This window comes from Coptis chinensis, chromosome 7, assembly GCF_015680905.1.
Source record: "Coptis chinensis isolate HL-2020 chromosome 7, ASM1568090v1, whole genome shotgun sequence".
Taxonomy (NCBI): domain Eukaryota; kingdom Viridiplantae; phylum Streptophyta; class Magnoliopsida; order Ranunculales; family Ranunculaceae; genus Coptis; species Coptis chinensis.
The window spans coordinates 1,700,114-1,721,433 of record NC_141462.1 but is presented as its reverse complement, the minus strand read 5'-3'; the positions used below and the strand labels follow the sequence as shown (position 1 = coordinate 1,721,433).

At 37.8% G+C, this 21,320-nt stretch overlaps 4 protein-coding genes across 9 annotated transcripts; 3 read left to right on the top strand and 1 right to left on the bottom strand.

The window, feature by feature from the left end:
• The first annotated feature begins 1,503 nt into the window (after positions 1–1,503).
• LOC147485107 (uncharacterized) lies at positions 1,504–4,951 on the top strand. The gene is made up of 5 exons (XM_086572527.1): positions 1,504–1,590; positions 1,981–2,033; positions 3,024–3,092; positions 3,355–3,417; positions 3,590–4,951. Exons 3-5 carry the CDS (start codon positions 3,066–3,068, stop codon positions 4,739–4,741), a joined length of 1,242 nt encoding a protein of 413 aa, XP_086428653.1. The 5' UTR covers positions 1,504–1,590; positions 1,981–2,033; positions 3,024–3,065; the 3' UTR covers positions 4,742–4,951.
• A 2,943-nt stretch (positions 4,952–7,894) lies between these two features.
• Positions 7,895–11,058, top strand: LOC147485106 (Ubiquitin-associated/translation elongation factor EF1B protein). The gene is given in 4 exon segments (XM_086571638.1): positions 7,895–8,034; positions 8,929–9,308; positions 9,311–10,351; positions 10,354–11,058. Coding segments are annotated over 3 exon segments (1,968 nt in total). The 5' UTR covers positions 7,895–8,034; positions 8,929–8,947; the 3' UTR covers positions 10,920–11,058.
• Positions 11,059–11,754: 696 nt separating this feature from the next.
• On the bottom strand, positions 11,755–15,565 carry CDPMEK (4-(cytidine 5'-phospho)-2-C-methyl-D-erithritol kinase). The gene is made up of 11 exons (XM_086570369.1): positions 15,231–15,565; positions 15,043–15,138; positions 14,904–14,972; positions 14,534–14,638; positions 14,382–14,438; positions 14,063–14,263; positions 13,050–13,139; positions 12,869–12,968; positions 12,668–12,767; positions 12,471–12,556; positions 11,755–11,995 (listed from the first exon to the last, which is right to left on the bottom strand). Exons 1-11 carry the CDS (start codon positions 15,402–15,404, stop codon positions 11,919–11,921), a joined length of 1,155 nt encoding a protein of 384 aa, XP_086426495.1. The 5' UTR covers positions 15,405–15,565; the 3' UTR covers positions 11,755–11,918.
• A 68-nt stretch (positions 15,566–15,633) lies between these two features.
• Positions 15,634–20,981, top strand: LOC147485104 (Pentatricopeptide repeat (PPR) superfamily protein). Of its 6 annotated transcripts, XM_086570364.1 has the most exons (10): positions 15,634–18,122; positions 18,207–18,371; positions 18,446–18,537; positions 18,612–18,675; positions 18,757–18,993; positions 19,091–19,350; positions 19,518–19,671; positions 20,222–20,459; positions 20,534–20,597; positions 20,688–20,981. In XM_086570364.1, exon 1 carries the CDS (start codon positions 15,813–15,815, stop codon positions 17,925–17,927), a length of 2,115 nt encoding a protein of 704 aa, XP_086426490.1. In that variant the 5' UTR covers positions 15,634–15,812; the 3' UTR covers positions 17,928–18,122; positions 18,207–18,371; positions 18,446–18,537; positions 18,612–18,675; positions 18,757–18,993; positions 19,091–19,350; positions 19,518–19,671; positions 20,222–20,459; positions 20,534–20,597; positions 20,688–20,981. The 6 variants fall into 6 exon arrangements, with proteins under 6 accessions (XP_086426490.1, XP_086426489.1, XP_086426491.1 ...); XM_086570363.1 differs by having other exon boundaries at positions 20,534–20,981; XM_086570365.1 differs by lacking the exon at positions 18,612–18,675 and having other exon boundaries at positions 20,534–20,981.
• Positions 20,982–21,320: the final 339 nt, after the last annotated feature.

Here is a 21,320-nt window from a genome sequence, read left to right as displayed (position 1 = left end):
ATCATATTTTTTTGCAAATGAGTTTAGATCTAACCCTTGAAGACATGGTGAATAAAGAATTTGAGATGAAATCTTATGGGGAGTTAAAATGGTTGGAGATTGAGATGGAGTTAAAAAGAGTGGAGATTGAAATGATGTTGAGATAGATGAAAGAGTTGAGATAGATGAAATTGGGGAGCGGAAACAAAGAAGTCTATGAGACATTTTCACTAGAGATGTTTGCAAATCACACGCCATTGCAATTCCACCCTCGGAAATCCACCACACTATAATAGTTATTGTACATTGTATCTGTCCAAAATACAGAAGGTGTCAAAAAAAAAACTGATATGCTCATAATATCGTAAGCATAATGAAATAGAAATATAACAAATTATTAATTTACTATAATATTATAAGTCTATATAATCATATTATGTTGATAAAACTATAAAAGATTTTGAAAATAATTATTAAAACTTGGTTTGTTTGTTTTTGTTCCACAAGTCCTTTTATTGATAATTGTTTTTTACAAATTGGTTTTTGTTTTTGTTTTTGTTGGGTTGAGTTTGTTTAAGAATTGATAATGAAAAAAAAAGATCACAGTTTACACGTTTTATCGGTGATTTACAAACTGACCTGCTGGGCTTTGCATTTGGACTTCGGGCTATTTGTTTTAGTCTACAGGGCCCTTGTGGTAGTCGAGCCCTTTTCTAATCACAAGTTCACAACCCCGTCCATGTTCCCAGCTGCAAACTTATAGATACGCTCTTCTTCTTCGTCCTGTCCACTGATTTGCAGTTTTCTAGCTGTTTCCTTCTCCTGAAATCACAATTTTTTTTTCTTCATTTTAGAAAATGGTGCTCTGGTCTCGAATTCGTTGTTCAAGAATAAAAAACCTAACAAATCAATGCAACAAAAGAAACTACTACCATTCATCGATTCACATAACTAGTTATTCACCAGCTATTACGAAAGCTAGGATTTTTGAACGACATAGACCACCTCAGCTTTACTGCCCCATTAGATTCTTCGCCGCACCTATTCTGGTACGGATAATGTTTACTCTCTTTCTCTTCATATTGGTTCACTTTGATGTTTTTAACTTGAAATGTTCAGGCTAATCAACCAAAAGCAGAATCGAAAGTTGAGAAACGGACTCGGTTGAATGATCAAATTACTGCAGAATGGATTAGGCTGGTCAGTGACGAGGGTATGATGGAGATTTTAAATTTTGTATCGTAATTGCATTTAACAAACTACTTGATGATGTTATTATATATTTACAGGACATGTAGTTGTTTCAATGCGCGAGGCACTAGACCGTGCAAAGAAGCTTAAGATGGACTTAGTTGAGGTAATTCTTTTTCAACAAGTTTGAATTTGGTGAGTCAGATGGATCCTTGTGTTTCTAGAAGGCTACATTACGTCTTATGATTAAAATCTTGACCACTTGATTAACTGTGTCTATTTGTGATGTACTGAAATTGTGGTTTTATGTTTTGCGGGTTGATCGAGTTGCAAAACCACCTGTTTGCAAAATCATGGACTACCAAAGAGAAAAATACCAGAAGAAAGTGAAGGAAAAAGAGCGAGCCAAGACCAAGGCATGTACTTCTCTTTGTTTTTTCCAAGACTTTTGTTATCCTCTGACTGACAGCAACTTCATTGTTAAAATACTGTGACCAACCATAGGAATGCCTATCTTGTAAAGTTATTGTGATCTGTATCATAAACAGATTCAGACTCGATCACGTTTCTTGTTTCTTGTTTAGGACTTCATTAGTTCCTTTATGTCAAGTTGTCTGTCAAAAGGGCGGTGTCTTTTTTCTTTTGCATCAATAAGAAAAGTAGAAAACTAATGCATTTGTCTACTGTACTCACAAAAAACACTGTATATAGTGTTCCTTTCCTTTCAGTTAGACACTTTGTATTGCTGTTTAGGAATCCATCCTTATTTTTTTCCCTAATTCCAATAACCTTTCTCTATAAACCAGGCAGAGGGGACTATACGTAAAGGATCTCCAAAAGAAATTCGCTTTACGGAGAAAACAGTAAGTTCTTTTCAACAAGTGAAGTATCCTCGGTACTATAAAGGTCTATTTGGCAAGAACAACACAATCTTTTTAGAGAAAATGAAAATTTCCTTACCCGGGTTCATATTGATTTTTCAAGTTCATAGTGATACAAACCAATATGTATATAGTTTTGACTATAATCTTATGGAAATAGTAGAGCTAATTGTGTTGAATGTAGTTTGGTTTTATTTTATCCTGTTTCTTTAATACTACGATTATTATTCTAATGATGTAATCTGGTTAAAATCTCTCTTTCTCTTTCTCTCTTTTTTTTTTAGAATATACAGTTAGAACTTTTATTCCCCTAAACCCTTTATTTCCCTCTCCCCCCAATGAAGGTGGGATTCGAACCCAAGACCTTTGGCCCAACCCCCCAAGTCTTGGCCAATAGGCAATCTGGTGAGTCTGGTAAGTAGTCTTACTGAATGGAATCTGGATGTTGGTAGTTTTTATAACTTGACGTTATTGGTGGTTGAGAGTACATATGATGTACAATTCTTCATGGTTGACTAGTTGTGGACCTGAAATAGTTTGAGCTGAGCTGGACCTGGGCCAGAGCTATCCATTAGTATTCTGATGTTGATTACCATCATTTTGGAGATTGTTGCATAGTTTAACCATCACCCACTTAAAGCAAAGTTATTTTCCTGTTGTTTTTCACCCTCTGAATAAGGGTTGAATATCTTCATTAATGCATAACCTCGGTCATTTTAACATATAATATTTAATCCATAGTTTTGAGTTTGATGTGATTTACAAACAAACGAACAAACAAACAAACAAGAAACACTTCTTTATGTCAATTTTCCGATGGACAGACTAAAACCACCATGACCTATTTTAGATATGTGTTTAATTAAGTAATCTCTTTACTTTATGGCAAACGTTATCTGTTTAATGGCTGCAAGATCTGGCCTGTGGTTGCAGAACTAATATTATATTATATATGGTTGCTTATACTTGCAGGAACAAAAGGACCTTCAAACAAAAGCTGATACAGTGAAGAAAATGATGGAGAAAGGACACCGGGTCAAGGTACTCATCTTTTGCAGAATATGAAATGTGATGGTTGGGTTTTTTTAATAGTCTATTGTTTGTCCTCTTCATGCTAATTTTTTTTATACCAGTCTTTTTGGCTATAAAATGCATCCCATCCTTGTGCAGGATATAGATTCTAGCTTGATATCATCCATGAATGATAATGAAAGTTTTGAGTCACCTTTCCTCTAAGATTAAAGCTGTTTTTTTTTCTTGACATGCTTAGTAAGCTATAACAATGTTTCCATATGTGGAGCAGTGTATGGCTGTGGGTAAGGAAGATCAAGATTTGGGCGGAATGTTAGCTCGTCTATCATCTTTGGTACGGCTGCATTCGTTTTTTCTCCTCTCATTTCTACTTATAGCTGAAAGGCAAATTGTTTACTAGTATGCTCATTTTATTTCCATATCATCCCAGCCAGTTGTACCAACTTCTGACTCATTGAGTTCCTTTTTTTGTGTTTCTAATATTTGAAATCCATTTACTGTTGCAGATAGAAGATGTTGCCATTGTTGAAAGTGGCCCAAATGTGGAGAAAAAGCAGGCATATGTAATAGTAAGACATATGAAGTTTGGTCCAACTAAGAAAGGCTCGAAGAAAAAACTTTCCATGGAAAAATCTTCACCAAAAGCTACCCTTGATTCAGGGCCTGAGCAAGGTCCTCTACTGATGGAAGAAGAGTCAATTGATGCGGAGTCGAATTCAGAATCGGAAAATGATATTCATACTGACCAAAAGCAAGTTCTTGGAGAAAAAATTACAACTTGGTCAACTTTCGATGCAAATGAAGATTTTGAAGAAGTATTTGATCTTGGCGATAACAAGGACGTTGTTTCCAGTTCTATTACCAGACATATGGGTGTTGAAACAAATGGTGTTTTCCCTCCGGAGAATGTTGCCAATGCAAGCTTACCTCACTCCAAACCGGAACTGAGATCTACCCATCCAAAATCACCTTCCTCCATAGGTGAGAACAGATACAGTGGCCGAAATGAGAACAGATACGGTGGCCGAAGTGAAGTTAGGAGCGGGGTCCAGCCTACAAATTCAACGGCAAAGACAGCTTACAATACCAAAGTGTCTGAGTTTTCACCAGCTCATTTGAGCCAAACTAACAGGGCTTCAGGTTCAACAAACACAGTACATCAAGGATCAGACTCACCGTATCAAGGAAGACAATCACCTCCGTTCGTGGGTGAGAACAGATATGCCCCCCGACGTGAAGTTAGGAGCGGGGTCCAGCCTACAAATTCAACAGCTAAGACAGCTTATAATACTAAACCATCTGAATCTCCTGTTCATATGAGCCAAAGTAACAGGGTTCCAGGTGCAACAAACACAGGACATCACGGATCCGACTCACCGTATCAAGGAAGACAATCACCTCCATTCGTGGGTGAGAACAGATATGCTCCGCGACGTGAAGTTAGGAATGGGGTCCAGCCTATAAATTCAACAGCTAAGACAGCTTACAATACTAACCCATCTGAATCTCCTGTTCATATGCGCCAAAGTAACAGGGTTCCAGGTGCAACAAACACAGTACATCAACGACCTGACTCACCGGATCAAGCAGGACAAGCACCTCTGTACAAGGGTGAGAACAGATATGGTCCCCGACGTGAAGTTAGGAAAGGACAGTGATGACTGGATTTATATCAGCTGCTAGAGTACGGGAATTTGTTTTAGTGACTTCCTTGGTGCCTTGGATTCCTCTTTTTCCCTTGAGGCAAATATGTATGTCTGAAGTCTATAATGCAAATGAAGAGGGTACAGAATTTTTATTGATTGTATTACTTGAGATACTATTTCTTTCTTACAAAAATAAAATAGGGTGCACTGCTATTTGTACTATTTCTTTCTTATAAAAAGTGAGGATAATTCATTTCTCTATGTGGAACAAAATCAAAACCTGGAGGAGGCGGGATCCATCAAGTGACCGTTTATGCTATACCAGTTTGATGATGGTATATACTATATAGTAGGAAAATGTAGGCGCTATTTACACGATGATTGTGTGTGAATTTGCTTGTTGAGCTGTTTCAGTGATAAACGATGATAACATAACTCAAATATTACTTTCAGTACTTTTTAAGGTATGAAAAGGTACATTGAGGTTTGTCCTGACTAGAGAACTAGTTTCACGCTCATACAGAATTCTACAGCCTAAGAGGTCCCTAAAACTTGTTACAGATTGAAAAGATGGATGGTAAATATCTGCACCCACCATAGCCAACTGCCCAACTATGCTATAATAATGTCTTTGATGTTATACCTGAGGAGCTTCTCCTTTTGTTTTAACTTCCTTTGTCGCCGTGTTGGATTATTTGGGCCATATTTGGATGTGATCTATATATCCCCTGCTAAAAGTGTGCGAACCTTGTTCTTCACCTCAATCCAACTGCAACCAGGGTTCTTCCTCAAACGGTTCACACCCTCACTCTATTTACTTCTTTCCACATTCCCTTCGCAGCATAAATATTGGAAAGAAGAACATAGTTTCCAGCATTATTAGGCTCTAACTCGAAGATTTGATTAGCAGCAACTTCCCCGAGACTCACATTACCATGCATGAACCCTGCAGGAACTGAGCAAAGCTCCCCAAACACAAGCACCTGGTTCAGATCGCACAAGTTATTGAATCTATCTGGTTCATCTCATTCTAAATAATCATAAGTTATTGAAGTTTAAATGCCAAAAAAAAAATGGAAAAAGAGGAAGAAAGTTAAAGAAATGCACCTGAAAAGAGGAGAGCAGTGAAATGGTACGTGTGCATGTCTTTATATATATCCGTTGGGTAGTAGAGTATAAAAGAAACAAAGGAATAAAAAAAAATGGCCCGGGTTTGTTTGACAAGGAGAAGAAACAGAGACGTGTGGAGAAACTAGGATCACACTCTCGCTCATGAAAAGAGAGAAACGATTTAAATATCACGTACATTTTGGTTTTAGTCGTGACTCATGAGAGTTCACTAGTGCAGTGAGGTGGTAGAAAATATCCAGTGACACCCTCCTTCGCCTTATCATGCCAACACACCCTAGCTTTTCGCGCCATACCATGGGCCATCAGCCATATTATCAGTTTATTATCACACATCCTATAAAATAATTTAGACGCATCACTCGTAAAGAAGATGAACAAATGAATCCAAATTCCAAAGCAAAGCCGATAACCACAGCAAGTCCATGAAACTCTCTACCAATCCTAACATGCAATAACCCCGCACACGTCGCCATTTGGTTAAGAAGTACAGTGAACTGCTAATGTAGTAATGATATATATTCGATTTCTCTCGTCGTTCATAACATCATATTTTATTTTTAGTTTAGCCCAACCTCGGGATCCATTAGCTGACTGTGTATGCTATACCAGTTTGATTTACTTTGATCTATATATAGTAGGGAAATATAGGTGCTATCACCGATGTACACGATAAAATTTGAAGTCCAATCGGGAGATGCTAAAAAGAGGCTGCCACATAGGTTTTCTTTTAGCTTTTTTACATTGCCAAGCCAAATTTGGCATTCCTAACATAAAAAATCTTTTCAATGGGTATGTTATACACTTTTAGGTGCTAAATCCATAGCCGTCCGTCCATTAGTTGTAAACACGAGTGGAAATGTATGGGATAGACAGATACCGACAATTTTTTTACTATCCCTCGAAATTTAACACACATAGTTGCTTTTAACAACCCATATAGCCACCCCATTGGAGTTGCTCTAACCTTTAAAACAAAAACTAATTGAAAACACAATTGAATTGAATTTCCTCCCACTTGATATCCAATACACAATGACATAATAATAAGATTAAAATAGAGATGTGTTATATAAATGAAGTATGGCTCAACCATTTACAGCTAAAGATATAAGTGTTTTCTACTTTAGTTAGTAAAATCTTTGGGTGATGATACCAGAAGTCTGGGTTCGAACCCCACTATACACTATTGACTAACAAAATCGGTAAAACTTTTGGGTGATGATACTAAAGGCCTGAGGGTCAAATCCCGTGGAAATGTATGGGATAGACAGATAGCGACAATTTTTTTTTGTCCCTCAAAATTTAACACACGTAGTTGCTTTTAACAACCCATATAGTCACCCCATTGAAATTGCTCTAAGCTTTAAAACAAAAGCTAACTGAAAACACAATTGAATCGAATTGCCTCTCGTTTGATATCCAATACACAATGACATAATAATAAGATTAAAATAGAGATGTGTTATATAAATGAAGTATGGCTCAACCATTTACAGCTAAAGATATAAGTGTTTTCTACTTTAGTTAGTGAAATTTTTGGGTGATGATACCAGAAGTCTGGGTTCGAACCCCACTATACACTATTAAGTTACTGATCTATTTAAAAATAAAAATTTTTTTTTTAGTGATGATAATAAAAGTCGAGGGTCAAATCTTTCGGTGATCCGCTTAGTATCAAAAAATTACAGATCTCATTTAAAACAGACTTACCTAAAAAATAAAAAAAATTTAGGAGAAACTAAGTATTCTTTGTAAAAAATAAAATATAATATTGGAGATCATAGAGACACGTGTAGTGTGATAAAGAAAACGCCGTTACAGAGTCAAATGAGGAATGGTGGGATCTAAAAACAGCGAAATTACAGTGGGGTTAATAAAGTAGTTATGGAAAATGATGCGGTTCATGGGGGGTTTATAAATAGAACTATAAAAGTACCCCCCACGGACTTTAAAAACCCCATTTAATTCGGAGGACCCAAAATTATAATTTTCCATTCCATAAACAAATCACAAAACAAAGAAAAAAAAAATATTAAAAAAAAAATTAAAAACAAAACAAAACAAAGCAAAAAAAGAGGAGAGAGAAAATCAGATCGAAAAAAGTCGAACCCAAAACCCTAAAAATTTCCTCTTCGATTTCAAACCCTAATTGTCCTCCTTTTTTTTTTAAACAGGTAAGTTTCTTTATTGTACTACAATCTCATTCTTTCCTGTTTTTTTATTTTTTTTATTTTTGAAAGTTATACGGTTTGTTTTCTGGTTTGATTTTGAAAAATGGTTAGATTTTGATGTTTTTTTCTTGGTTTGTTGTGTTTTATGTGTAGATCGGTTTGGAATTATGATTCGGTTGAGAATTTTACGGATTTACTGATTATTCGGATCTGATTGTTTGATTGTTGTATTTTTGTGCATTTGCTGATCAAGAGTTTTTGTTATTAGTGTTCAAATGAGGATTATATAGTTTTCCGGCATCATTTGGAAGGAAAAGATTTTTTTTTTTTTTTTTTTTCCTCTATGGTACTTTTGGGCATAATTGATTGGTCTAATTTATGGTTATAACAATGTGTTGAAGAAATGACATTTGCATGTTATGTGTTGATTGTCGTCCTTTGGAATAGTCCACTAGTTCAGTAGGTTTCGCATTTTTATGATCAACGTTGATAGAAGCAAAGACAAAATTCAGTTCAGTTTTGAGGTTTCGTGGTTTGAGTTCCTAGGTGTTCTAATAGAATTTAGTTTGTGCCTTAATGTAGTAGGTTTCATTTTACTTTTCTTGCATTTTTATTTTGATTTATGGTTTGTTATTTTCGTATATATATCTTTTGGCATTTGACAATACTGGGCTAGGTTTGAGTTCCTAGGTGTTCTAATAGTCACAGTCATTGGCTGTTTAGTTTGTGCCTTAAACGAAATTCGTTCATTTATCATATGAAATATTATAGGACTTAATTCTACATATTGTTTTTAATTTTGATTGCTCTTAATTGGATCATGAGGAAGTCACTTGTTTCAAATGTTTCCCAGTACTGTTCAACATTTTAGTCATTTAATACTTATAAATTATGCAGAGTTATTGAGGTCAAGACAATGTCTCCAGCATCCAAATCTAAGGCCAAGGACAAGTCGTCTGCAAAGACAAACAAGGAACAGCCCAAGGCTTCTTCCAAGCCTTCTGCAAATGGAACAACAGGGAGTGGCATAACAGCAAGTGCATACAATCCACTTTCAGGAACATTTCATACCCTTGAAACAGCACCTACTGCATCTTCCCCACCTCCCCACAGCAATGGCCGATTCCGGAATATAGATGAGACAGATGATCATTCAGGTAGCTCACTTGGCACTGGGGCTGAGTATGATTCTGTCTCCAACAATGGTAGTTGTTCTGGAGAGTCAGAAGATCCGAAAGATAAGACAGCTCCCGCCATAGCTAGGCAGGAGGCTATACCGGTTCTGACAATGACAAGCGTGAGAAAACCCGCCAGAAGAACGAGAGGAAACACCAACGCCAGAGGGAGAGGCGCGCACAGGAGTTGCATGAACGATGCAGTGGTTACCTTATGTCAAGAAAACTTGAAGCTCTTGCTCAGCAGCTCGTGGCAATGGGTTTCTCTTCAGAACGAGCAACAATGTCGCTTATACTGAATGAAGGTAGGATAGAGGAATCAGTAGCTTGGCTTTTGGAGGGTAGTGAAGACACAGCTCAGCATAAGGATTCTAATCTTGACTGTGGCAGTAATTTGAAAATTGATATAACTGAAGAACTTAGCCAGATCACAGTGATGGAGACCAAGTATAAGTGCTCAAAACAGGAGGTGGAAAGAGCAATAGTAACTTGTGAAGGTGATTTGGAGAAGGCAGATGAAACGTTAAGGACACAGAAGCAGGAATTACCTAGTTCTCCACCCAAGCCAGAGGATATTGGGGATCCTTCCATTGTAAATGGTGGTAAGCTAGTAGTCTCTAGTATTCAAACCCTACAGAGACCCCAGTATAAGACCAATCCGCCAATTTTGTTACAACAGAGAAGGGATGATCGAGACTTTAACTACACGAAGGCCGCACCTCCAGTGAGCGCGCCTCCAGAGTCAGCAAACAGAAACTTCCAACCTTTGAGGAGGATACAGCCCAAGGCTGAGTGGATAAGGCCACAAGTGGCTGCACCTGTAGAGAAGAGGTGGCCCAATGGGGGATCTAGTGCTTCGGTTTCATATTCTTTAGCATCGCCTTTACAGGCTGCACCTCCAGCGGCAAAACCAGAGGCTCGGTATGTCGTTGTTGGTAGTGAAGCTAAGAACCTTCCAACAGGGTCCGTCAGGGAGCCAGTGATCATGATGCAACGTCCACAATCTATCAACACAAAGCAGAATCACCCAGTTACAAGCATGAATGCCACCCCCGCTGTGACAGCTGGATGGTATCCGAACAGTGCTGGTGGAGTTGAAATTCTGAAATCAAATGGGCTCCATCCGCATGTTCCAAAACAACAAACTTTACACCAAACAGTTTGAGTGCGCAACAGTTCTATCTCCCATCTAATCATCAACCATATGTGTCAAGCCCTCTGGATACTCCTGCATCTGGCTGGGGAAACTCACATGGCACTACGGGATCATCATCGTCATCAACGTCGTCACTTACTGTCCCAGCTTCTCTGGGTCTGTTTTCAGGTTGGGGTTCTGCAGGAGCATCTGGTTCGTCATCGCCGGTGGACTGGAACACTGGTGGCTCAATGCCACAATGTGATTATGCCAGCATAGACTGGACCTTGGATTCTACTTTACCTTCGAGGTCAAATGGGTTGTGGTTGGGGCTCGCGTCTTTTGTAAAAAACAGCCGGATGTATGATTCATGGTCACCATCAACTTCAGCAGATTCAAAACCTACAATGAGACCAGCAAGTTCAAATGGTATCCCAATTCCTGGCCGGCAGGAGGGAGTAGCTGCAGAGACATCGTCTGCATCGACTTCTGAAGGGCAGAGCGAGTGGACATCTCCTTTTGCTGGGAAAGATCTATTTAGTGTACCCAGGCAGTTTGTTACGTCTCCCTCTCTGTAGGAGGGAGACTTTGATTGATATAAAAAAGTGTCTGGACATGAAAGTGGTTGGATTTGTTGCTTTGGTTATGAATGACTTCTTGATGGTTGTTGCTGCTTTTATCCAAAATGAAAAAGAATCTGAGAGTTCATGGCTGATAGTTGCATTTCTTATATTTGCATCTGTCGATTGATCCCCGATTTACTTGTCAAAAAAAAAATCGATCTCGGACTGTGCCTGACTTTGCTTTCAAAGAAATTTCAGTGAAAGAAAAGAGGGTAGGGTATAATTTGTTTTGGATTTAAGAAATCTCATAATAGGGGCGATTATTAGCAGCAGTGCGGCAAAAAGGGCAAATTTCCATCATCAAAGAAAATTTTAATTTTCACCATGAAACTTTGCTTGAAGTACAAGCTGCACACCTTTGCACACACGGCCCAAAAATTAGAAACAATGAATCTAGAATTGGCAGGATTCATGATTGATATTCCAGCAAAATTAGTCAGAACACATCTGCAGTTAAACTTTTACGCAAGGATGCAACCGAGGAAATGTAGCATGGTCTTGCACCATGAAACTGCGCTCAGGTAAGTTGATGAAAAATGCTTGTCATTTTGATCAAATGGAATTGTTTAGCACAAAATGTTCTACCTGTCCAACCTTTCTATTCCAAAAGGAACGTGTGCTGTGTCTACTGTCAATGGAACTACTAGCTACCATTGTTTGGTACTCTGCTGAAAAGGAAAGTTAAAGTCTAACCCTATTCGAGGTAGTTCTCTGCAACAGTCTGATTAAGAAAAAACACTGAAATGCATTTTGGCTATCCCCATTGAACGTGTACTAATTCTCTTGCAAGTCACGTTTCAAAGTTCCTTCAATAATTATTGCGAGTGATAAATCTAGTGAAGTCTGACTGCCCTTTGTTGCAGTTAATATGGGATTCATCAACCAAAACAAGCCAATGAAATATAAATGAATCACAAATACATATTTCCAGCCTTGCTCTTGAAAAATTCTAAATCAATCGGTTTCTGTTGGAAGCGTCGAAGAAGGCTCTGAATACCACTCGTTCTCTCCACGTGTGAGAAAGGATGCTTCTGCAGAAGCGCAAATGTGAAATGTCAAATAATATATTAAGGTTAATCAGTTGTTAGTGTTAGAAAAATTGTTCCAACATGTCTACTAGCTGATATGGAAGGGCGCAAAACCGACTCAATTGTTTTGCAACTCAATATGGGTTTTATGCTGGCATTGTTCAAACAGTCTGCATCATGGATGAGTTTTAAATGTATGAAGGGTGATGTTAGTGGCACTGTTTTGATGTTTCGTCAAACAATAATACTGTAGCTTATGAACAAGAACTAATTATTTCACACTTTGGCAACTTCAGCTCCTTGAAATCATAGTTACATACCATCCTATGATGGTGCCATTTAGAAAGAACCAGCAGTTTTTTTCAAGATTGAAGTGATTTAGTTACTATTACAGTTCTACGGATATTTCTTAAAATAATATTAGAGTAGTCCCAGAGTTATCCTCAAGAAGAGAATTGTTCGATATGTTGAGGTTTACCTGACCAAAAGACATTCTGGTAATCTTCGTCATCATAAACAAACTGCGGGGGATCTGGAGAACCAATTCCAACAATGGTGCTTCCACTGCATGAGGTATTATAGGAGATACATCATACACTGAACTATGTCATCCATACCCATATCTTATAAGTTAAGCTACTATTTTAGGTAGAACGAGCTTGACGTTCAATTTACCTTCCTGACATGAAAACAGCATCATACTGTCCACGACCAGCTGCAAGAATACGTTGCTTCAACTTTTTCAGGGATGGGAGGACTTCAAATGCAGGAGGCTCTGCAAATAAATTATTGATATGAACTCTGTGAGTAGTTGCATGAACTATCGGAGAAAAGAAGAGCAGATCGAGCATATATATGTTCACAAGTCATTCATACCCAAATCATTGATGCAAACATCTTGAGATATGCCATTTACTGAGATCTTATCTAACAAAGCTAGAGGCTCAACCTTGCTTGTTTGATCCATGCGGAGGTGCTGCACGAGTGAAGAATTGTCTAAATAAGAAAATTAATTGGTGGAAATAATACTGGAATCATTGAGTTTAGCTTGCAGTGCCTTGTAAACTTCTCCGGTTGGGCATGCCTCTTGTGGCTTTATAAGAACCATTGGCACGTCTGTAGGTATTGGAGGAACGTCTTCAACAACCTGGACATGCAATAGCAAACAATCTAGAGGTCTGCTATCTCAAATTCAACATAATCCAGAAAATACGAATCATGCTCATGGGCAGCTCTGAATTCCTGTGTCTAGCTTAAAAGTCAAAGTTAATTGATTTAAATGAACTATTTCTTTTACTTGAGATGGCCTTGGTATGCTCTTCGCTCAAGGGTATTGGTGGATGATGTAGGAAGAAAACAATTGGTGGATTGGGAACTTGGAAGAAGAATGATCATAGCCAAATCTACCCTCAAACGGATTATAATATACAAAGGGAACTTACATGGGACCAAATAATATCGTCAAGGAGTTTGAGACGATAACCATAAACGTCTTTGCCAAGCAAAGCTAATTACATAAAGATGGTTATAGAGAATGGTAAAAGGTGTGAAGCCTGTATTGGAAGGGGATCTTGGATCGCCATAATCGTGAATCTGGCTGGGCGTTGTCCTAGACAGTAAATCCGAAATTGTAGACAGAAGAATTTGGATCTGTGTAACCTAACGCTCCAGGTATAGAGAGCTTGATCTAGCAAAGTCGGTAAAACCTTTGGGTGATGATACCAGAGGTCTGGGGCTCGAACCCCGCCAGCATCAAAGAGTTACTGATTTCATTTAAAACAGGCTTGCCAATCAAAACAAAAATAAAAATAGAGAGCTCGATCAGGGGCTGTAGGTTTGTAAGCACAGGAGCATGCTCAGGAAATATTTCCATCCAAGATTCCCAGGTTTGTTTGGAAGATCTGTAATGGCGTCGCTATTTTTGCGCAAGAGGAAATTGAGATTTGGTAATAGCTGACTTTGTTTTTTTTTCAAGGCAAAAGGTGACCTTGAGCACAAGGTAAAGACGCAACAAGGTATACATATATAAGTAACATAAGTTGACGTAAACTATATAAGCCATAACCATACCTCCCCTCTACCAGTGCAATAAGCTGCTCCATGTGAGAAAAAGAAAGGACAATCTGAACCAATCTCACCCGACCATTCCTGAAGTTCCTTTTCAGAGGCAAGACCACCAGTAAACTGATTAGCTGCCCATAGAGCAGTTGCAGCATTACTACTTCCACCACCAAGGCCAGCCCCAGTAGGAACTTTTTTGTCAAGATGAATCTGCCCACATCAGCACAGGGAGAATAATTCGAACTGTATCAAGTAACAAAGCCACTCTAGAATAGAATTAGAAATTTCTACAGGCTGGTGGAAGGAAATAATTATCAACTTCATTTACCCAGAAGTAGTTGTCACTGCCAGTCCTTTTCCTGTAAAGGTTAAGTGCTTTGATAATCTGCAGATAGAGAAAATTAAAAAAAAAAAAAAAAAATAAGATTTCAAGAATAAGAGCAACAGAACTCAGTATAAATACACAAGACTGGAAATTACCAAATTTTTCTCATCAAGTGGGACTCCTGGCACATTGGTTGATAGCCGATCTTTTTCCTTTGATGGTGATAATGAAAACTTAATCTTATCACCAAGGCTGATTACCTACAGGAGTAACAGACAAAATGCTATATTGATTGTAATGGCATTATCTATTACATTGATAAGCAATTCCTGATATTCTAGAGTTATAACAAAACAATAGCAAGTCACGCATAGCAATCCTCAAAGCTCGACTCTCTCCTTGTGGATAACAAGATGCTTATATGCAATACAATAGTTGTAAATTTCCTCAGTGTTGTGATGATAGGAAATGAATCACAAACAAGAAATGAGTGAATTTGGATGACAAAGCAAAACTTTGACTTACATGAAAAAGTGAAGCTAAATCATGAAAACCATCTTCCCTCTTGTTGGTTATTCTCAAGAAAACATTAATCTGCATTCCAAGGGATACCAATTATAACTTAAATATTTAGAAGAAAAAAAAAAAAAAAATTGATAGTTACCTTGCAAGGTGAGAATAGAGTGAGCCTTGAGAGCCCACTGTTCTTATCCACTTGATCAGCAAACTTATTTATCCTTTCATCTGGATCATAAACTACCTATAATAACCAAACAAAATGATTTGAAACTTTTACAAACTATAACAAATAGCTAAAAGAAACTAAAATAACAAAAAAACATACACACACACCTCTACTTGTTTTTTCCCAAGTTTGGACTCAGAAGCCATTGCTCTAACAAAAGGGGCTGTACTAAATCGAATATTCCTATTAGAATTGCAAGCATAAAAACTAGTCTTACTCTGTCTTGTTCCATTAAAGGAAGAATGAAGAGAAGAGTTGCACAGAAATTGGGCAGTAGCCATTGCTAGAGAAGAAAAAAAAAATGCTAGTTGACTAAAATGTGTCAGCAGACCAAGTCACATTATTTGTATATTGTGATGAACAAGCTACAAAAACTGAGGAGGTAGCTAGAATTTGAAAAGTACACTTTTTTACAGTTTTACAGACGCAGTTTAGTTTTGGTCCTCCTCGTTTCTCATGTTTTAGTAGTGAAATATTGAATCTTTCAACGACTATAATATCATAAAATATCGATTGCAGCCAAACTTGTGTCTGTCTCCTCAAATTCAAACCTTGAAGAAGGCTTCTGGGGCTGCTTTTCTTAGTTTTCTATCTCAGGTTTCTTTTACTCTCACACACTCTTCATATGCTTATATATATATATATATATAGTATTGGCTGTCTACTAGTTTGTGAGTTGTAGATGTTACATGAGGGCTTCTTATATTTCAATCATCAATGGCTATGTTAAAAGACTGAAACTTGTTCTTCAAAACAGTGCCACTCTCCAACATCTTTCTTGTAGAAATTTTGTGTTGCCTTGTTATTCTTATTCTGATAACGACTTGTTTATTATACCCAACGAGTCTGAGACATTTTTCCCTGAGAAGCATGACTTCGTATTGACTACTAAGTCTGTGGAATGTGATGTTAGTGGGAATAAAGAACGAGGCTTTTTTGAACAGAAGAGGTTTGTAAATTCCAGAATACAGAAACAAAGTTTAAAACGGGTAAAATCGATTCTTGTGAAGCGGGGGTGGAATTTAGATCTTCCAAAAGGACAGATGATTGAACTTGAGGATATGAATGTGAACCAGATTTTGAATGATATATTTTACGAGACTTCAAATGCTGCACTTGCTTTTCGCTTCTTCACATGGTGTGAACAATGCAATGGTTCCAAGAATGGGATTCGATCTGTATGTACAATGATACATATTTTTCTGGTATCTGGAAACATGAATCACAAAGTCATGAGACTTGTCAATGATCTTGTTGCAAAGAAAGATGGAACTGAAGAGTTTGATCATTTAATATTTAATGTCCTTGAGGAAACCCATAAGGACATAAGGGGTTTAGAAACTGTATATAGTATGTTGGTTAGCAAATATGTTGGCCAAAACTTGTTAAGCATGGCTCTTGACCTGGTCTGTCGAATGATGATGCTCAACATCTTTCCTGCAAGTGGTGTCTGTAATTCTCTTATCAGGAAACTATTAGAGTCAAAGGAGATGGAAGTAGCTTGGGGTATTTTGGACGAAATGCATATACGTGGGATGGTCAATACTTCTATTATTAGCTTATTTATCCACGAGTTATGTGCCGAAGGTAGACTTGCAAGTGCATGTAAGTTGCTTGTGGAAATGCAGAACTATGGAATTAAACCTGATGTTGTTGCATACACAATTGTCATTCATGCAATTTGCAAAATGGGTCTTCTGAAAGAGGCCACTTCCATGTTATTCAAAATGACTCGGACGGGTTTCTTACCTGATTCAGTTACAGTCGCTTCAGTTGTGAATGGTTACTGTGTAAGAAGAAGGTTAAACGAGGCAGTGACTGTTTTGAAGGTTTTTGGTTTTGCTGCCAATGTTTTTGTGTACAATAGTTTTATCTCAAAGTTATGTTGGGATGGTGACATGGTACAAGCACACGAGCTTTTCCATGAGATGTCTGAGTTGGGCATACATCCTGATTCTTGTAGTTACACTACTATTATTAAAGGATACTGTGGAGTTGGTAATCTGAACAAAGCTCTCATGTTGGTAGGTCAAATGTTGAAGAATGGGTTTAAACTGGCTGTTGTAACATATACTGTACTGATTGATAGCTATTGCAAGACTGGGGACTTGAAATCGGCAGACTATCTGTTTAGAATGATTGAAAGAGAGGGACTGAGACCTGATGTTGTTACATACAACAGTTTAATGGATGGATACAGTAAAAAAGGTTATTTGCACAAGGCTTTTGAGTTGGTAGACACGATGAGACTTGCTGATGTTTCACCAAATGTTGCAAGCTATAATATTATTGTCCATGGCCTTGTTAAGAGAGGTTTTGAAATGGAAGCACGAGCAATCTTAGATGAGCTCGTTAGACGTGGATTTTCGCCTGATGTATTAACATTTACCAGTATTATAGATGGGTTGTCGAAGGCGAGGAGATTTGAAGAAGCATTTCTTGTGTGGTCCCACATGAGTGAACATGGTATGAGACCTGATGTGGTGACATGCAGTGCCCTTCTCCATGGATACTGTCTGTCACACCGTATGGACGAAGCCAATGCCTTATTTTGCAAGATGCTGGATGCTGGATTGGAACCTGACTTGGTATTGTACAACACTCTTGTAAATGGATTTTGCAATCAAGGTAACTTACAGTGTGCTTGCCACTTGGTAAATATGATGGCTGAACGTGGTATCATTCCAAACAATGTTACTTATAAAGCACTCGTTCGTGGATTTGAGAAAAAGTGGTTTGCACATCCAGAGAAAATGCAGCTATTAAGCTGCAGCAAATACTGCTTAGAAACGAGATTGCCATAGATGTGTCTCAATTAACGTCTTCAATGGACTAGTCTTCTTCATGGCTTCCAAACATCCCCTCACAATCTTAGACTCTTTGAGCTGTGAGATCACTTTGATATCTTCTCTCACCCCGTGGAGGTTTCCCCTTCATCCCTTCTGTTACCAAAAGCCATACCAAGTCCAAAGATCTATGGATCTTAATTACGAAGTTAGGTAATCTTCCTTGTTAAATAAGGCTTACCTGTTTTCTGATTTATTTTCCGTAGCTTAGTTGTAAATTCTTTGAGGTATTGTCAGGTGCTCGGTGCTTTTCGAGATACCTACTTGTTAAAAGACATGATTGATCAGTAACGGTGTAACAGCTGCCTGAACTGTTAATGATGTCTAAGAAGTGTGAATGATGAGTGCAGTGACTTATCGTCTTCAGTGACTATCAGAAAAGTTGCCAGAGCCAGCAGCCAGGTAGATACTTTGCATATGCATTTTCCTGGTACCTTCTTTGTGGATATCTTATATGCTGATTTTGTGCTCTTCAGATGGAACTTGTGTGGCAGCAAAAGTTCCAGAGGTTGACCGTGACATGTGTTTAAAAAAGTTTCTTGCACTCAAATCATGCATGCAAAACGTGGTACTATTTCTTTTTTCTTATTATAGAGATTCGCCAGAAAACTAAGGGTAATGATGTTCTGTCTTCTTTTGTAGCTTAGAGGCAAGGCTTAGGGTCATTTTCTTTAATCTGCTAGGAATTACAATCCTGTGGAATAAGGTATTTGGTACATTATATGTTATAGACTGTTTCTTGGAAACATACTTCTCACCAAACTTTTATTTCTGTTATGCACTACAGGTTTATAAGCAGTAGAAGAAGTTCTGTTTCTAGTCCTTTTGTTAGAATAGTAGTGCGAGAGGAGAATAACATGTTGGGAGCAGCATTGACCACTCAATCTAGTGGAGGCTTAAGTGAGTCTGCTTCTCTCTCACATGTTTATATCCAACATCCGCCCTAAGATGCAGCATTCCTGGATCTAGAGGTTTATTTTATGACGATGGGAATTAGCTTTTGCTCTCCCCTGCATCTGATCGGGTAATGTGGTACTACTAGATATGGATTTGTGAATTATTTAGTGCTTATATAATGCATAAACTTACTAATATTCAGTTTCCGCTGCATGGCTTTGCAGGTTTTTGTATGGAAAACGGCTCCAATATCTCTACAGGATGCTCCTAATGTTGATTTGATAGATGAAGGAACAGTCCTATCTATAAGATATTCTTTAGATGGAAAGGTTATTGGGATCCAGAGATCAAATCAGGAAATTCAATTCTGGAATAGAGAAACTGGACAGGATTTTACTCAAAGGTGTAGGTCAGATTCGGAGAGCATACTTGGGTTTTTTTGGACGGATTGCGCGACCTGTGATGTTATATTTGTTAAGACTAGGTATGTGCCACAAAGTCAGGCTCAGGATTAGTGTGTGGAGTTGCTGGTTGTATAGCATTTTGTGAAACAGGGCTCAAATTTTTGGAGCAAACTTTTTGAACATATTATACGCATGTTAATTTGAAAAGGGATATACGCCATTGATACTAACTTAAGCTGATTTGCAGTGGATTGGACTTGTTTACTTATGAATCCGAGTTGAAAGCACTTCGATTTGTGGAGACTAAGAAATTGAATGTGAGCTGGTATGTTTACACACATGAGAGTCGCATGGCTCTTCTTGCTTCTGGAATGCAGTGCAAGACCTTGTCTGGATTCCAGGTACAATGATAAATCTAGCTTTAAGATGCTAAGGTTTCTAAGATCATATCCTGTACTGTTATTTGAGATTCAGATTCAGTAGTTGTTATGTCTCCATTTTTCCTTAGTATTATCTGCATTATAACAGGCTTAGCAATTTATAAAGTTATGGAGGAAGTCTCTATATATAGAGATCTATCCCCACGTTCTTCAGTAGTTTTGGTACTTATGTATCTTCAATTTCTCCGACCATAGAAAAAACTCTTTTTCTTACTCCCCAGTTTGGTTTCACCAATTTCTACCACAAACGAGAATATATATACCATTTGACATTCATAGGAAATTTAAATATATATGCTTGCCATTGATTGAACTATTTGAATCATGCCTTTGATTCCTGCTACTAATTACAAATGAATAGTTTAATTGATAAATCTAAGATATCAAAAAACGAAGTAATAAACAATTTATTGCCTGCACTTAACAAATAAGTTTTACTTATTTGTTAAGTGCAGGCAATATATATTTCGTTCCTCATAAGTTTTTTTTTTCTTTTTTGCATGTGTGGCAGTGAGTCTGTGGATCACATCGTAATACATTGTCATTTACATGGAAAATGTGGTGCTCTTTGGAGGTATTGTCAGGTGCTCGGTGCTTTTCGAGATACTTACTTGTTAAAAGACATGATCGATCAGTAACGGTGTAACAGCTGCCTGAACTGTTAATGATGTCTAAGAAGTGTGAATGATGAGTGCAGTGACTTATCGTCTTCAGTGACTATCAGAAAAGTTGCCAGAGCCAGCAACCAGGTAGATACTTCGCATATGCATTTTCCTGGTACCTTCTTTGTGGATATCTTATATTCTGATTTTGGGCTCTTCAGATTTCTTTGTTTTGTTTTCCAAGCTGTTCAACGATGCGTTTGTGAGAACAGATGGTACTCTCAGGCAAGGTTCCTACAGCTTTATTTTTTTTTTTCATTTTTTTTTTGAGCAATCGAGGCAAGCTCCCAATTTCTTCAAGCATCACCCATGCAGCATGCAACACAATTGAAGAGTGGCACATGCTCTTGTCTACAAATTTGAAAAATCTTTAAAAATGTGACAAGCAAGTGTCAGAACAAACTACAGTTTCAATATGCAATATGCAGTGCCAATGGTTGGCCAAATTCCCAGCAGCTGTTTTCTTCTTGTTCCCCAAGATAAGTGGTAGGCAATTCCCCGGCTACAGTAAATGACCGTCTTATCCACAAGGGAGAGCAGAATGGAGATCTGTAAATTTGAGCTTCAACAAGATGGGATGAGGAAGTCAAATTGCATCACTGGGCTACGCTCCAAGTAAGCACTCTCTCCCCTTTAATATGTTTATTACCTTACAATCATCAAAGTATTTTATGGAATTGCTTCAAATTGCATTTTTGTCCAGCTCATATGATATCTCAACTTCACAATAATTCACAACCATCAAGAAATGTCTCTAAATGCTAATTTTATTCTCTAAATAACACTTTTTATGGCTTCCAGTGCCTATGTTGCAAAGGAAATCCATTTATTTGCAAACAAAGTCATACAATGCGCTCAGAGTTTGTACGCCTTACGGTAATTTGGAACGAGGGGCTTTGGTTGTTCGGGCGTCTTCAGACATAGATGGAGCTGATGCAGGTGGTACTG